The following is a 16193-nucleotide window of genomic DNA, read 5'->3' as shown; positions in this document are numbered from 1 at the left end:
AGCAGCAGATGGGACAGTGGGGGGATGTGGGGAAGGCACCCCCCGGTTGTGGAGTGGGTCCCCGCACTGGAGACCCCCAACAAGCTTGGGGGGTGGTCTAGTCAGGCTTGGGGGCCAGGAGGTGGAGGCCGGGGTGAGGCTGTCAGTTGGGAGTGACAGAATCTGGCAAAGTGCCCCTGCTTTCCACACCTGAAGCACCGCTGCTCTGCGCGCTGCTGCTCCACTTCTTCCAGCGATAGCATGGCTTGAGTTGCTCCCAGTTGCATCGGGGTCTCTTCTGCTCCGGTGGCAGGGCTGCGGGGGGGGGGGGAGGCAGTGGCCGCAGGGGAATGGGAGGAGGGAAATCCCAGCTAAGGGAGCTCTTCTGGGCGTGACGGCACCCCTCCAAACGACTGTTGATCTGCAGGCACGATTGGATGAGCTCTGCCAGTGTCGGCAGACAGGGCACTCGTGCCAGTTCATCCAAGATCTCGTCATTCAAACCGTCCAAAAATTGGGCCACCAGAGCGGCATCATTCCATTGTAAATCCTGCATCAGCAAGCGAAAAGTGGTTGCATAGCTGGAAACTGAGTCCTTGCCCTGCTTGAAGCGGCAGATATCTCGAGTCACTGTCTCCGCACGAAGGGGGTCACCAAAAAATCCCCCCACTGCAGTCATGAAGCCATGGTAGTCTCCCACCAGGGGCTCATTAGTGAGGAGAAGCGCTGAAGCCCATTTGGCCGCCACGCCTGAAAGCAGGTTGATGATAAATCCCACACAAATCTGATCCGTCTGGAAATCCTCCAGCCGGAGGCGCATATACAGTTCCGATTGGGTGCAGAAAATTTGAAACAGTCCCTTCTCGCCAGTAAATTTCTCTGGTAGTGCCACCGGGCAGTTTCGCTGGGGAGGGATTGGGGGCGGAGGGGGTTGACCAGCGACTTGTAAGGCTTGTACAGCAGCCATCAGTTGATTGACCTGATTGTGAAGAGCCTGGTTCTTCTGTGTCAACGTGTTCAAAGCCTGCTCCATGGTGCTGTCCCAGAGGCAGTGAAAAGGAAATGATGAGGAGAGAAGAGAAAAAGAGAAAAAAAAGAGAACGGAGATCAAGCTGTTAGGATTCCCTTTTTGCCCGGCTGAGAACTCCAATAGCCAAATCAACACTCAGACAAGAGGCTGTATTTCCAAGGTTTTAATTCCATTTACCCTAATGAGGCATACAGATGCAAATTGCTAGAGACTCACAGGCTACAAAAGAAACAGCCTTCAGGGAGCTCAAAGGGAAACTACGAAAGTTGCTCTCCGTTTGGGAAAAAGGTGGCAAGCTCTCTTAACTTAAGGGGTGGGAGGGGAAGATCTCCCCCTCTCCTGTGACACCTCTAGGTGCAACTGTTGACACCGAGCCAATCAGGCAGAGCACCTGGAAACTTCAGCTGGTCCAAAATAGGGCAGCAAGATTGTTAACAGGGACTGGCCAATGAGCTCATATTATGCCAGTACTTTTCCAGATGCACTGGCTGTCAGTCCATTTCTGGGCCCGATTCAAATTGGTGGTATTAACATTCAGAGCACTTAACAGCTTGGGGCCAGGTTATCTGAAGGATCGCCTCCTCCCATATGTGCCTGCCCAGACCTTAATGTCATCCTCAGCGGCCCTTCTCCGTGAGCCCCTGCCAAAGGAAGTGAGGCGGGTGGCTACTAGGAGGGCTTTTTCTGCTGTGACACCCCGGCTGTGGAATGAGCTCCCTAGTGAGGTTCGCCTGGCACCTACATTGTATTCTTTCCGGTGCCAGGTGAAGACCTTTTTATTTTCCCAGACATTTTAGCATTTTAGCTTTCTAGACTTTTAGCTTTGCTGTTTTAAATCTGTATTTTAAATCCCTGCATTGCTGCTAGGTTTTATTCTGGTTTTATTCTGGTTGTGTTGTTATACTGTCGTTTTAATTTTTAACAATATTTTATATTGTTTTATTGTGTGCTCTTTGGTTTTAATTTTTGTGAACCGCCCAGAGAGCTTCGGCTATTGGGTGGTATAGAAATAAATAAATAAATAAATAGTCCATTCTGTCCTGTTTCTGCATTAATGTGTGATTTAAAAAAAAGTAGTATGATCTATATGTACATATTTAAGTCACATTTTTAGTATTTCCCTCACAAAATACCCATTTATAAACATATTTTGTCTAAATTAAGTATTTCTGAAGTATTTTGTTCTAAAATGTGAATTTTAAGTGCATTTGGTTACATTTTTGAACCAAGATCTGCATTGCAAATTTCAGAGAAGTGTAAAAACTGAAGAATAATTCCAATCCTCATGTTAGTCCAGGAGGTGCAGATCATGGGTTGGATCCAAGAGTTACAAGAGTCTGCTTGCACAACAAGACTTCTCTGTCCTCTCTTCCCCCTTGCAGCCCCCATTCGCACCCCCATCTCTTCTGGCGGGTCCTCTGCTATTCCTAAATGCACTGTTCCTTTCTTATATTTCATTATTCAGGAGTGCTGTGATTTTGCACATATTTTGTTTCCATTGCTCTCCAGGGTAGTTTTACCCTATTTGTGCATGGCAGCCATGCCTCTATTCTGGATGTCAAACTTTTTTCCTCATTCTTGACTGTCACTGAGTAAGAGGAATCCCTGCCAAGTCATGAGTTGTAGCAACCTTCCCAGAGTACAGCAAGCTCCTCACCATTATATTCCTAGACATAAGAAGGATTGTTAAGCCATTTTATACAGTTAGAAAAGGTTGTATAAACATATTCAGTGTAATTGAATTGAATTTTGGGCTTAAAATTCTAGAGAATGCAAAAGGGAAAAGTAATTTATTGCTAGCAACTGGACCCCATGGTCTCTGAATTCTTCTATTTTATTTATTTATTTATTCATTTCATTTCTATACCGCCCAATAGCCGAAGCTCTCTTCTAGCTATTTGTTCAAGTAGCATATTTACAAGTTGGCCCTATAAATGTTTCTACCACAGTGTCCAGGAAATTACTAACACTGATCATACTAGGGCTGAAGTGATGCACCTCCAATACACTTGCTTCCCCAAACTGTTCTACAGCTGTTATAGTGTTAGACAGAAATATTCCCATGCCTCTTAGGAAGCCAACCTATGGGCAAAGGGTGACCCGTATTCTGAAAGAGATCCTACTGTAGTGTGTTTGCTGATTATGGCTGCTGACTTGGCACAAGGAACGGGGCCAGCTCTCAGTTCACATGGTAGCCAACACAGCATAGGATTTGAGCTTTATACTTTACTAAAAAATATCTTAGTTCATACATATGTGTCAGGAGCGCCCTAGCTGCCTCTTACAGTCCCCTCCAATAGCCAACTCAAGACACAGACGAAAAGGATTCTTTTCAAGGCTTTATTCCTTTTACAACTTAATGATTCTTTCAGATGCTAATCAGCAGCGACTAAGCAAAGAACAGCACTGGGGAAAGATAGCAGAGTGGCCTATGCTCCAGGTTAGGCAGTTGGTCCCCGTTTGAAGGAGAATCACTGGAAGACCTGAACTTATGGGCTAGGGAGAGTTCCTCCCTCTTTCCCTTGGGTCCTCGGGACGCGACCATTGCTTGCGCGCCAAACCAACGCTACGCCTTCTTTCCGCGCCCTCCATCGCTCGTCACTCCCTGCGTCTGCGTCGAGTGTCCAGCAAGCCCCCCTCCAGCACTTTCTCGCTGCCAGGATCACTATCTATCTCAGGAATGCTGGAAGGAGGAATCTCTGCCAGCTGCTGTGCCTGTGAGGGATGAGTGAGCTCCTCTCCCACGGATTGCTGTTCCTCCTCAGAATCAGAACTGCTCTGGGGTTCTATCGGCTCAGTTTCTACCCTGACAATATGCAACATTCTCTTATGAAAGAAATATGTGGCTAATTGTTAATAAGTACCATTTATATCTCTTCCAAATGTAACCTTTGTTGATAAAGGACACAAGCCAAATAACAACTAACAACAAATAATCAGAAAATAATAAAACTTAAGATATTAATTGAATTGTCAATAATTGAATTGGAACGTAAGGTAAGAAATGTTAATTTAAAACATATCTTTAATTTACTGTTGTTCCTTCTGCCATCTAAATTTATTTGAATGTACCTAGATTTGGTATATATGGTATACTTAATATTTTGTTTGGCTTGAGATCAACATTTAAAGATATGATAGCAGGGAAAAGTACAAAGGATGCATGGTTCTGAGCAGATACTACATTTTTTCTTATGGGTTTTGCGTATCATAATTGTTTTTGCAATTCAATCTTGAGTTATCTGTAGTGCTCATTATATTTGTTATGCTTTGGATCAAAAGAAAGATAAAACAGCTTGAGTTACCAAGCATAGAATGATTTCAGGTTTTGTCCATTCGACAGAAGAGAGCTGAAGTTAGACTTACAGTGAATAATTCTGAGTAGTTTTCTGTGCCATTAGCGGAACAAATTAAACTTTCACTGGTTGACTGCATATACCTAAACAGTGCAGTGTGGGAGGATTATCAGCCAGTTAGTCTTATTGGTTTATTGGCAGTAGAGCAGATTTAAACCAAATTTTCCCATGGCAGGGGTACTGTACTCAAAATTCCAGAAGTTGTACTAAGAAATTTATGAAGTGGTATAAAAGTAAATTACTGAAGAGCCATCAAAGTAAGCATGTTATTAATTGACAATTTATTGACTTCATCCTCAGTGCCAGTTTTTTTTTAGAGGATTAACTTACAGACTCTGCTTTGAAAGCTGTGTGAGGTCTTTAGTTTAAAATACTTCAGTTAAGCTGTAATTAATTACCTTAATTAAACAAATATTAGTAAAAAAAACAAAAGCACACTTATTCTTACAGATCTGGAAAAGCAATAGTCATGAGATCAACGTAAATATCTAATCGAAAGTGTGAATCTGGATCTGGTTAGGACTGAATGCAGCACTGGCTAACTTTGATCTTCTGAGAAACTTGGGACTCACTGAAGTGAATCTCTTGCTGACAGCACTTGACTAATGGCCTTAAATTGCATGATACGTAGCACCCTGGTTGCTTATGGTTCATAATGTATAACTTGTTCATACTGCTGAACTTGCCATTTATGTTGGCAAATCGTAGAAACTTTCATAGCAGCAAAACTACAAAGTGTGCTTTCCCAGTGCAGAGGCTAACATGACTTCATTGTGACATAAACTTCATCAGCAAGTCTTAAACTCCTAGTTGAGACAGTTACCAGGCAGTCTTCATGTGGTGAAGGAGCAGCATGGGGGCCCCTCCCTGACACCACACTACGAAGGTTACACATGACGTGGGTGCTCTCCATGGAGACCCATATGCACAGCCACTCAATTAGCATATTATTTCGTTCTAGGAAGAATTGTGCACATTGGTCAATGACACATCAAGGCCTCTGCATGGTGCACTCACATCATTCTTTATTTCAAGTGCGGTGGACAGGTGTAGTTGTTTTGTAAATGTCTGAACTAGACCTATGTTGGAGGGAGCTTCATTAGGTTAGATTCAAGTAGCTTTTTAAAATTTATTTATTTATTACTCATGGCTCTTCATGTTCATGGTTTAGTACTTTGTTCTTTTTTGACAGTATAGGGCAGTTATACTGGCCTCTTACCCTTTTCTAATCTGTTTTAATGATAAGCTGACATCTTCACCAGATTTATTTAATCATCTTGCTTTATCTTTGACACCACCTACTTCCTTTGGATTGATGATAAGCTCATCAAATTCCAGTCAGTTTTATGCTGAGGGGAATTGCATTAAAATGATGAGAAGGCTCTCTCTGCATTATATGATCAGTGATAGTTTGTGTGAAATTATTCAAGAGGTGATTACAGTCATCATTCATGGAAATAATGATTGTGTTGGTTAGGTTTTTGTTTGTATGTTTTTCAGTGTGTCACCATATACAAAAACTAAGAAGAGCAAGAATCACCAACTATATAAGAGGAATAGAAAATTATCAGAACTCCAAATGTGTTTAGGAAGAACCAGATGCTGCCTCCTCCTCCTCCTCCTCCTCCTCCTCCTCCTCCTTCTATAATACAATACATATTGAAAAAAGTGAACCCTATAACCCAGTAACAGTTTTTCTTTCAGTGATGTTTTTGTGGAGTGTGTGACCTGGTTTGTGCACTACAGTGGCCATTCCTGGGTTGTTTAACCCAGGAATAGTGGGGATGAGCGGAATTGTGATGTGCGATTCCAGAACTCTGGGCTGTTTATAGTATAAACAAACCAGAGTTAACCCAACAATTGTCCATGATCCTCACAAATCCTGGGCTAAACAACCCAGGAATTGCTGTCATGAGATGCGAACCAGGTCTGTGTATGCAGATGTAACACTGACAATTGCCTAACCATGGCCAAGCTGTTGAGAGTGGAGGGTTGTTTACTCTCATCTTCTACCTTATGGAGTGGAATTCTCAGCACTGGCCATTTAACTATAGTTAAATGTTATGTTGCCATCATTACTAATGTTGCTTAAATATAAACCACCAAACCAGGATTTGAAATCAGGTTTAAAACTGCTTTTAATTGCTGATCTAAGTGGAATGCCTAGTTAGCCTTATCTGTGGTTAACAGTCCTCTTGGTATAATGCTTAACCATGGTTGACACCTGCAGTGTTCCAGGCAGGAGACTGTGGGGAAGGCAGTGTAATGTCCCATGGCCCACTCCCATGCATAACTTTTGTTAAACAAAAAAGAAGGGAGAGCAATACCAAAAATGGCCATAAAAGCAAAAAGCAAAATGCTTTACCTTGAGCAAAAGTAAAGCTCAATCTGGATCCTGTTGAATTTATTGGTTCACATACATGGTCCAGTGCATTTTAAGAAATGTTTTCTTCAGGGCTATAAAGGGATAGTAGAGCATCTTCCTTTCTGACTGTAGTGGCAGACCTGGAAATAAACTAGTGTATTAAGCTCCCTCACATGCACTGAGTGTGACCAACAGCTAAATGAGAGGATTTCATTTAGATTTTTCCAAGTTAATATCCAACTTGACTTTTTAAAATTAAAATCTACACACATCACATTCTTCAATACAACTCTTTGTTCAAACTTTTTTCATTTCCCTTTTTCAGTCCAATTCTATATCCCCCCCTTAAATCCTTCTGTACCACACATGCACGAGGGGGGAAGTTCTGTTTTGCCAATTCCATATGAATAGCATCTTTCCATCTTAGTACTATTCCTCTGGGTACCCTTTCCTCCTTTAACCACTCTGTTATCCCAGTCATGTCACTTCGTTATGGCCTGAGACACACTCCTAGTGCTTTTAAAAAAAAAACAAAAAACTATTCTATGGAAGATACAAACTTGTGCAGCTGAAAAAAATATTGTTGGTATTGTTGGTACTTGTTTGGTGGTTTTACTGTAACTAGAAAAAAAAACTTTGGGGGCTTTTTAAAGTAAGCAATTTTTGGTGTAAAGAGCTTCACATATATGAATACCAATATGTTGCTTATAATTGGACAGTGCATTTCTGGTGGTCATCTTAGGCTTCATGAATATTCTTAAAATAGTCAAGTAGACTTCTTTGGCTCATGCTAAAATGTTTTGGCTTGAGTTTCTATATTCAGACTTGTGTTACAGCCACTCAAACCAGGAGACAGAACATTTGATTAGGCATTTTAGTTCTACAAGTTATAAGGGTGGTTTATTGTGTTACATGGGAGTAGGGGGAATACCATGTGTTACTTCCTGTGTAATTTTTTAATGTTTCTCTTTCATAGAAAGGAGCAAGAACCATCCTTACATCTGTACCGGTATCTGTATTTCATTTTTGTTTTTCTCTTTCTTTGGTGAGCTACCTTGAATGTCCTTTGAGACCAGAGAGGCTAGATATAATTAATTAACTTATCTAAAGTTCACACATCTCACATGGACTTATGTTCTCCCTTTTGTGTGAGAAAGCCGACTTTCAGTAGAAAATGAAACCCATTTGTGGGAGGTTTTTCTTAATTTAATAATCAACATTAAATAACCTTCATATGACATTTCAGTTTCTGAATAAGGTAGCCTAGACCATATCATGTGGCTGTGTTGAAGGTGTCTTTTATTGCCTTTCATTAAAATGAAATAGGTCTTACTGCTATAGCATTATTCTAAAATTACCAAACAATTTTACTTTCATTTCTTTGCTTTGTTTGTTTTTGTAGTAATACATTTATGTACGTTGGCAACTAATTACCCATGATTTCAAGTTGCTAGCTCATTGAGAATCTGTGTAAATAGATTTTTTTCACAGGCAATGTATTATGAGGCAGTATTTTATTTGGGAGGTTTGGGGAAGGGTTTTCTTAACCTGACATTTTGTGGTTTTGCCTCATAAAACTAGCAGAGGACTCTGCACGGATTGTTAATATGGTGAAGTAATGAATCTGGGGTGGGTGGGATGGAAGAGACAAATAGCCATAAAGGGTGAGGGGACTCATGTACACAGTAGCTTTATTAATAGATAAAAGCAGTAGGATGTTGGTCATATTCTTTTGCTATGGTCCAGGCTCTGAAACAAAGCTGTGCTGTGAACATCAGAAAATCATTAAGTCAAGGTGTAGACTTTACTTTCAACAACTTGTTGCTGAAAATGGAATCAAAGAAATAAGTAGCTTTAACTGTGTCCCAGTTAAACACTGTGGACTAAGAAAATGGATATTTTCACTGAACATTTATAGATTGCATTGGTAACAGAATACATTAGTCTTCTTGCTTAAAAAGTAGTGTATTGTTTTTACTTAGGAGAGCCTCAGTGTTCCTTTTTTAAATAATTTCCCTTATTTCCCTTTTTGATGATTTTTGTTATATCAAAAGTTCTGTAAAGATGAAAAAATAAGTTGTAGTCAACTGCTGCCAAGGTTAAGGCATTCTGTATTTAGTCTAAAGACACCTAAACATGTTACTATTTCATTCAAAAACCAAAGTAGCTCTCATCTTGCAAAATACCAAATATCAAATTCCTTGGAATCACATAGGTAGTAGCTTACAGTGGTGAGTGTTTCTATTGGCATAAAATGTTCAAAGGATCAAGACCCTTTACCTATAAATAGTAAACACAGATTGAAAAACTAAGGCTGGAATCCTGTACTCATTGAAGCCCTGTGAAGGTGTTCCTCTCATGTGCAAGCTCTACATGCAGTGACGGTGAGTGGGGAAAAGCACACTAGCTTTTACCCCCTCCCTTACTGTTTTCGTCACCTTCTACATGTGGAGGGTGACTGTCTGCAGAGGAGAGTCTCCTATATCTGTGGAGGCTCTCCCCAAGATATAGAACCCTGGAAAATCTGGTTCTAAAATCTCAGGGACAGCCTGATTAGAGGAAGCTCTCTTCTGCAAATAGTTACCCTCCACATCTAGGACGACAAGAATGGAGAGGGGTGTGTGGAAAGCTAGTGTGCCTCTTCCCGCTCTCCCTCCTCTCATGTAGAGCTTACCTGCAAGAAGAACACCTGAATAGGACTTTACTCAATGGAACCTGTGAGTAAACATGCATGGGATTGTACTTTAAATTGTATATAGTAAAATATAAAGGCCCTGTTTAACTTTTCTGACCCTATAATATGACTCTTCTGACTACTCTAACATTTCAATATGCCTTTTCAAAGGCTCTGAACTCCAGGTATGTAAAATCTGTGGGTCTGGTTAATTATGATAGTGATGTTCTTAGCCAATTACTGCCCTGGCTCCAGAATTTTCTTTTGGGGGAAGATAGTAGAAAATACCTTGGTTCTGCTTATTCAAGAATGCAGGCTTCCTGGAACTTACCAGCTATTTAACATCCATCTTAGCCAGAGGAGAACGTGACTGGACTGGGAGTGACATGGTGATGGTACCTACAAAGGTGTAAAGCATGGCGACAAGATGCCAGCAATCCCCATATGTGGGAAATGGAGGCAAATCAAGGTTGCCATAGGACAGAGCAAAGCTTCCAGGGAAACTGGTGAAGAAGATCAGAAGAGGGAATTGGAGGGAATTGCACTGTTTGAGTGCCTCTCCTGAAACCAAACTCCAAGGAAGAGCTTTTGAACAGCTTTTTTAAAGGCCCTAGTGATGATGAAAAGAAGACTCAGACACAGTTGACTCTGGATACCTGGAAACTTTAATAGACCAGGAGAGTATCCTCTGAAGTGTGTGTCTTAGAAATACTCATTGATCATAGGTATCCTTGCATGCATCTCAATACTGTTTGCTTCCTTACCAGTTTGTGTTTTGGCTCAGGTATTACACTAAAACATCATTTGTGGCATTGGCTGATAATCCATGCCTGGAAATCCTATAGGGTTAATTCTATTAGATCGTTCAGTATTTTCTCCTATAATTATTGTGAGATTTTCATGCAATGTGAGTCCTATTCAGGTGCTAGGCCTCATATGATTGCAATTATGTGGGGGAGAGACAGGGCCACACTTGCTGACCCCACCCTCTACCTTCATGTCCCTGCTGCCTGTTGTTGTCCACACATAGGGGGGTGAGATATGAAAAATAAAGCCTGCTGTATGCACATAGGCTTCCTGCATGATTTAGAATCCTGGTAGGGAGCCTATGTGTGTAGAGCAGGCATCCTTCTTCAGACTCTCTCTCCCCCCCCCCGACCCCAAGTGCATGACAGGAGATGCAGGGGTGGGGCCAGCCAGCACTGCCCTGCTGTGCCCCTTAGGTAGTTGGAGTCCTGTGAGGCATAATGCCTGAACAAGGGCTATCAAATTTAACCAAACTTGAAGCTGGCAGTGGGATTTTGTGCTCCAGAATGGAGAGGCTTAAGAGAAGGAAAACACTATCCCATGACACACTGCCAGCTGGTTACCAATAACAGATGCAGCAAACAAACAAACCAGTTTCAATGGCTATCAGAAATTGACACACATTTTTAAAATATCCTTTCATATTAAAATATATAAATCAATGCTTCTAGGTTACTCTCCTTGAGCATAATTCAGAGGAAGGTGCCTGCAACAAAAGACGGTGAACACAATTATAGATATGCATTTCTAAACTGGTTTTAGTGTAGCGTGTGTAACTGTGAGGAGGATTATTATCAAAACTTGCAAAGGTAGCTTCTAAATTCAGAGAATGAGAGGGCTGTGAATGTCCAAGTTTGTTTGATTGGTTATTTTGATCTGAGTCATTGCTTGGATCAGAACTGCAGTTGAGAGAATTCTCAACTTTCTCTTTCTATGACTACACCATGTATTTAGCTGCAACTGCTAAGGTCCTACTCCAGTAGGCAGAGAAAATCCATCTGCTATAGAGGAAGCTCCCTATTAGTTCCAAATTATGAAGAAAACTGATCCCTTTTCAGTCTTTAAGCCACTTCCATCTGTAATGAACCCTACAGTTCCTTCTGGTAGTCAGCTGGAGTGATAGCTATCAACTTAATCACCAGATATGCTCCCTAGCTTTGACCTTCTTTAGCCCTGGATAGGGCAGTGTCTGTTCTTTGAGCTAACAACCTGACACAGATAAGCCCTTTTTTTCTGTACCGGAAATCCACATCAGTCTTGGCCAAGTGAGGTTGTGATTTAGTCACAGTACTCATCTGTAACTCAGAGCAAGCAGATCTTTCCCATCTTTGTCTTGTGTGCAGGCCAAATCTTTTGGACTAGCTTTTTCAACAATTTCTAGGGATGATTCCTAGATATTTACCTTCCCTTGAAAATGGAGGGACTGGGATTTCCCCCTCCCAGCTGAATTTGATCAGTTGGCCTGTTTATTTCTAGAAGTACCATTATGTTTATATTAATACAGCTTCATCACATACAAGAGCACATTTTCTTTGGTGTGTGTGTCTCCCCCTTGACACACATGACTGTGAGATCATTTCAGGCACAATTGTCACCATTCTATAGGGGGATTTCCCCAATAAATAGTTACTGTTTGCATTGTTTCAGCCTATATAAAGGCCAACCTGTTCATGGTGAGAATAAATTAGGAGTGTGAAGAAGTCAGGAAATATATCATCCCTAACCCTACAATTTGATTTTTGTTGTTCAGTTGTTCAGTCGTGTCCGACTCTTCGTGACCCCATGGACCATCACATGCCAGGCCTTCCTGTCCTGGGTTCTCTCCCAGAGTGTGCTCAAGTCCATATTCATTGCATTGGTGATGCTATCTAGCCATCTCATCCTCTGCCGTCCCCTTCTCCTTTTGCCTTCAATCTTTCCCAGCATCAGGGTCTTTTCCAGGGAGTTTTCTCTTCGCATTAGGTGGCCAAAATATTTGAGCTTCAGCTTCAGTATCTGTCTTTCCAATGAGCGCTCAGGGTTGATTTCCTTTAGGATGGACTGATTTGACCTCCTTGCAGTCCAGGAGACTCATTAGAGTCTTCTCCAGTACCACAGTTCAAAAACATCGATTCTTTGGTGCTCAGCCTTCTTTATAGTCCAGCTCTCACAGCCATACGTTGCCACTGGGAAAACCATAGCTTTGATTATACGAACCTTTGTCGGCAAAGTGGTGTCTCTGCTTCTTACTATGCTGTCTAGGTTTGCCATAGCTTTCCTCCCAAGGAGCAAGCGTCTTTTAATTTCATGGCTACAGTCACCGTCTGCGGTGATCTTGGAGCCCAAGAAAGTAAAATCTGTCACTGCTTCCATTTCTTCCCCTTCTGTATGCCAGGAAGTGATGGGGCCAGATGCCATGATCTTAGTTTTTTTAATGTTGAGTTTCAAACCAGCTTTTGTACTCTCTACTTTCACCCTCAACAATAGGCTTTTTAGATCCTCTTCACTTTCTGCCATTAGGGTGGTATCGTCTGCGTATCTGAGGTTGTTGATAATTCTCCCGGCAATCTTAATTCCAAGCTCTGTTTCATCCAACCCGGCATGTCTCATGATGTACTCTGCATATAAGTTAAATAAGCAGGGCGACAATATACAGCCTTGTCGTTATCCTTTCCCAGTTTTGAACCAATCGGTTGTTCCATGTCCAGTTCTTACTGTTGCTTCTTGACCCTCGTACAGGTTTCTCAGGAGACAGGTAAGGTGGTCTGGTACTCCCATCTCTTGAAGAATTTGCCAGAGTTTGTTGTGATCCACACAACCAAAGGCTTTAGCGTAGTCAATGAAGCAGAAATAGACGTTTTTCTGGAATTCTCTTGCTTTCTCCATGATGCAGCGAATGTTGGCGATTTGATCTCTAGTTCCTCTGCCTCTTCGAAACCCAGCTTGGACTTCCGGTAGTTCTCGGTTCACATACTGCTGAAGCCTAGCTTGTAGGATTTGGGGCATAACCTTGCTAGCATGTGAAATGAGCGCAATTGTACGGTAGTTTGAACACTCTTTGGCATTGCCCTTCTTTGGAACTGGAATGTAAACTGACCTTTTCCAGTCTTGTGGCCATTGCTGAGTGTTTCAAATTTGTTGGCATATTGAGTGCAGCACTTTAACAGCATCATCTTTTAGGATCTTAAATAGCTCAGTTGGAATACTGTCATCTCCGCTAGCTTTGTTGTTAGTAATGCTTCCTAAGGCCCACTTGACTTCACTCTCTAGGATGTCTGGCTCAAGTTCAGTGACCACACTATCATGGCTATCAGAGACATTAAGATCCTTCCTGTATAGTTCTTCTGTGTATTCTTTCCACCTCTTCTTAATCTCATCTGCTTCTATTAGGTCCCTGCCTTCTTTGTCCTTTATCATGCCCATCTTTGCACAAAATGTTCAATTGAGATCTCCGATTTTCTTGAAGAGATCTCTAGTCTTTCCCATTCTGTTGTTTTCCTCGATTTCTTTGCATTGTTCATTTAAGAAGGCCTTCTTGTCTCTCCTTGCTATTCTCTGGAAATCTGCATTCAGTTGGGTATATCCTCCCCTTTCTCCCTTGCTTTTCGCTTCCCTTCTTTCGTGAGCTACTTGTAAAGCCTCATCAGACAGCCACTTTGCTTTCTTGCATTTCCTTTTTCTTTGGGATGGATTGAGTTGTTGCTTCCTGAACAATGTTACAGATCTCCGTCCATAGCTTGTCAGGCACTCTGTCTATCAGGTCGAATCCCTTAAATCTATTCGTCGCCTCCACTGTATATTCATAAGGGATATGATTTAGGTCATACCTGAATGGTTCAGTGGTTTTCCCTACGTTCTTCAATTTAAGCCGAAATTTTGCAAGAAGCAGCTCATGATCTGAGCCACAGTCAGCTCCAGGTCTTGTTTTTACTGACTGTATAGAGCTTCTCCATCTTTGGCTGCAAAGGACATAATCAATCTGATTTCGATATTGACCATCTGGTGATGTCCATGTGTAGAGTCGCCTCTTGTGCTGTTGGAAAAGAGTGTTTGCTATGATCAGCGTGTTCTCTTGGCAAAACTCTATTAGCCTTTGTCCTGCTTCATTTTGTACACCAAGGCCATGCTTGCCTGTTATCCCGGTGATTTCTTGACTTCCTACTTTAGCATTCCAATCTCTTCTGATGAAGAGGACATCTTTTTTTGGTGTTAGTTCTACCATGGGGTATAATTACACATCGTGAACAGCGTACCTGGGTGTTCCTTTTCCCTCCCCTTGTATCCTTACATAATAACAATGTACATTTCCCCACTCTTTGCAAGAAAATGAAATCATAACAACATTTGGCATATAGAATACGTTGAAATCCAGGACACAGACCTAGGGGACTTGATATTGGGCTGCGTTACCTTCAACAGGAGCATCTATTGATACATTTTTTTCCTTCATTCTCACCAAGCCATTTGGCAATAGCCTTTTTCTATTGCCACCCCACATTTTCTCTCTTGCCAGTTTTAGTCTCTTCTCTTTCCACCAAGAATGATCCTTTATAGCCACGCATAAAATGTTGAGAAATCCACCTCCTCCCCAAATATACTGGGGAAAATGTAAATAAATCAGTAATATCTGGCAATAGAATATTATAAACAATTTGATCAACAGGTGTGGTTTTTAATGCCTAAACCAGATTCATGATCAGATCTACCAAGCAGATCTACCTATCGGGTCTGAATTCTGTTGAAATTGTGGTGAGGGGGGGAGGTTTGACCTCCCCAAGGCCACTGCCACAGTACAATTTCCATCCCCCACAGCAGTTGATTTTCAAAGATATGGTAGGCTCAATCATGGATTTCCAGTGTCTCATCTGGATTATTTCACTAGTGGCAGGGATTATTAATGTGGTAAAGAAAGGGCAAAGGGGTTGTACATACCTAGACAATGTAGCTTTTAAGTTTGATGTACGGACAGCAGAAATACAAAAGCAGATCTGGGCATTATTTTTTTAAAATAGTTTGAACATTATCGTAATTGTATAGCCACCTCTACTCCAGCCACTAGTTAATGGGTACATTGTCAGTTTAGGTTGGAGCACTCAGTCCAGTCATTATATCATTTTTGTGAGTCACCATACTCAGTCCATTGGTTTTGATATATTGAGACTTGCTTGGGTTTCTTGTTTACAGTCTTGTGGATAAGATATGGAAGATCATATCTTACCATGACTGATAAATGCTAGTTCATATATTTGGCAGTTATTGAATGTGTAGTTCATGTATGAAAAAAATGGCTAGAGAGGACTGAAAAAAATTACAGTACAATTTCCTAACCAATTAGTGTGCTGGTTTTAAGTTGCTCTAAAGATCAGTTGTGAAACTTGCAACAGCAGAATGAGAAATGTGGGAAAGAAACACACTTCAGTGGCTGATCGCAGGAACATACTACAGGATAATATCACTGAAAGAGAAACTCAGATGTAGAAATGAAGATGTACTGCTGCCAATATATTTTGCTGAGAAGAAAATCCTACACACTCCGGAGATGAGGCTCGATATTGGGTGGTCTTAAATATGATTCTTCAGTGGCATTTTAAAAGATGTCTGTTCAGCAGGCCATAACCTTCATATTTTATATTTGCTTCTTTTTGAATAATAGCTGTATATGTTTTTTTCATTGAGAAGTTCCAAGGAAGTTTCAGAACAAATAATTAAGGTAACTATAGTATAGTTATTACTTTCTTAAACATTACTGCCCCCATATGGACACATTAAGGAACGTACAGTGACCATGTAAGGCTTCTCATATGTTGTAGAAACTGTTTTAAAGCTATATATTAAAGAAGTTTTAATCTGGCGAGATAGCAAGATGCTTTGATGAATTAATAGTTAAATAAACTGATATTTCCTGAGGGTATTTTTTAGCTATTAAAAATATTTGTTTGTGTATATATGCAAACATCAACAATTTTAATCTGATGTGATTGGTACCTGCAATTAATACTGCAC

General features: G+C 41.1%; 1 protein-coding gene across 13 annotated transcripts in view; it reads left to right on the top strand.

Annotated features, from left to right (window-relative positions):
• Window positions 1-16193, top strand: part of VPS13B (vacuolar protein sorting 13 homolog B) — a 623510-nt gene that overhangs the window by 200485 nt on the left and 406832 nt on the right. For 9 of the 13 annotated variants that reach the window (XM_084849024.1, XM_084849023.1, XM_084849026.1 and 6 more), the window contains one exon: window positions 7707-7739. The exons of the other annotated variants lie outside the window; for them this stretch is intronic. In XM_084849024.1, the coding sequence (XP_084705150.1) occupies window positions 7707-7739 (33 nt within the window). The remainder of the gene's footprint in view (window positions 1-7706; window positions 7740-16193) is intronic. 13 annotated transcript variants of the gene reach the window in all.

The sequence above is a fragment of the Heloderma suspectum genome, chromosome 4, assembly GCF_057233095.1.
Source record: "Heloderma suspectum isolate Gila_16-S chromosome 4, 16-S_ref, whole genome shotgun sequence".
In the NCBI taxonomy this organism is placed as follows: domain Eukaryota; kingdom Metazoa; phylum Chordata; class Lepidosauria; order Squamata; family Helodermatidae; genus Heloderma; species Heloderma suspectum.
This window is presented reverse-complemented; position numbering and strand designations above follow the sequence as displayed.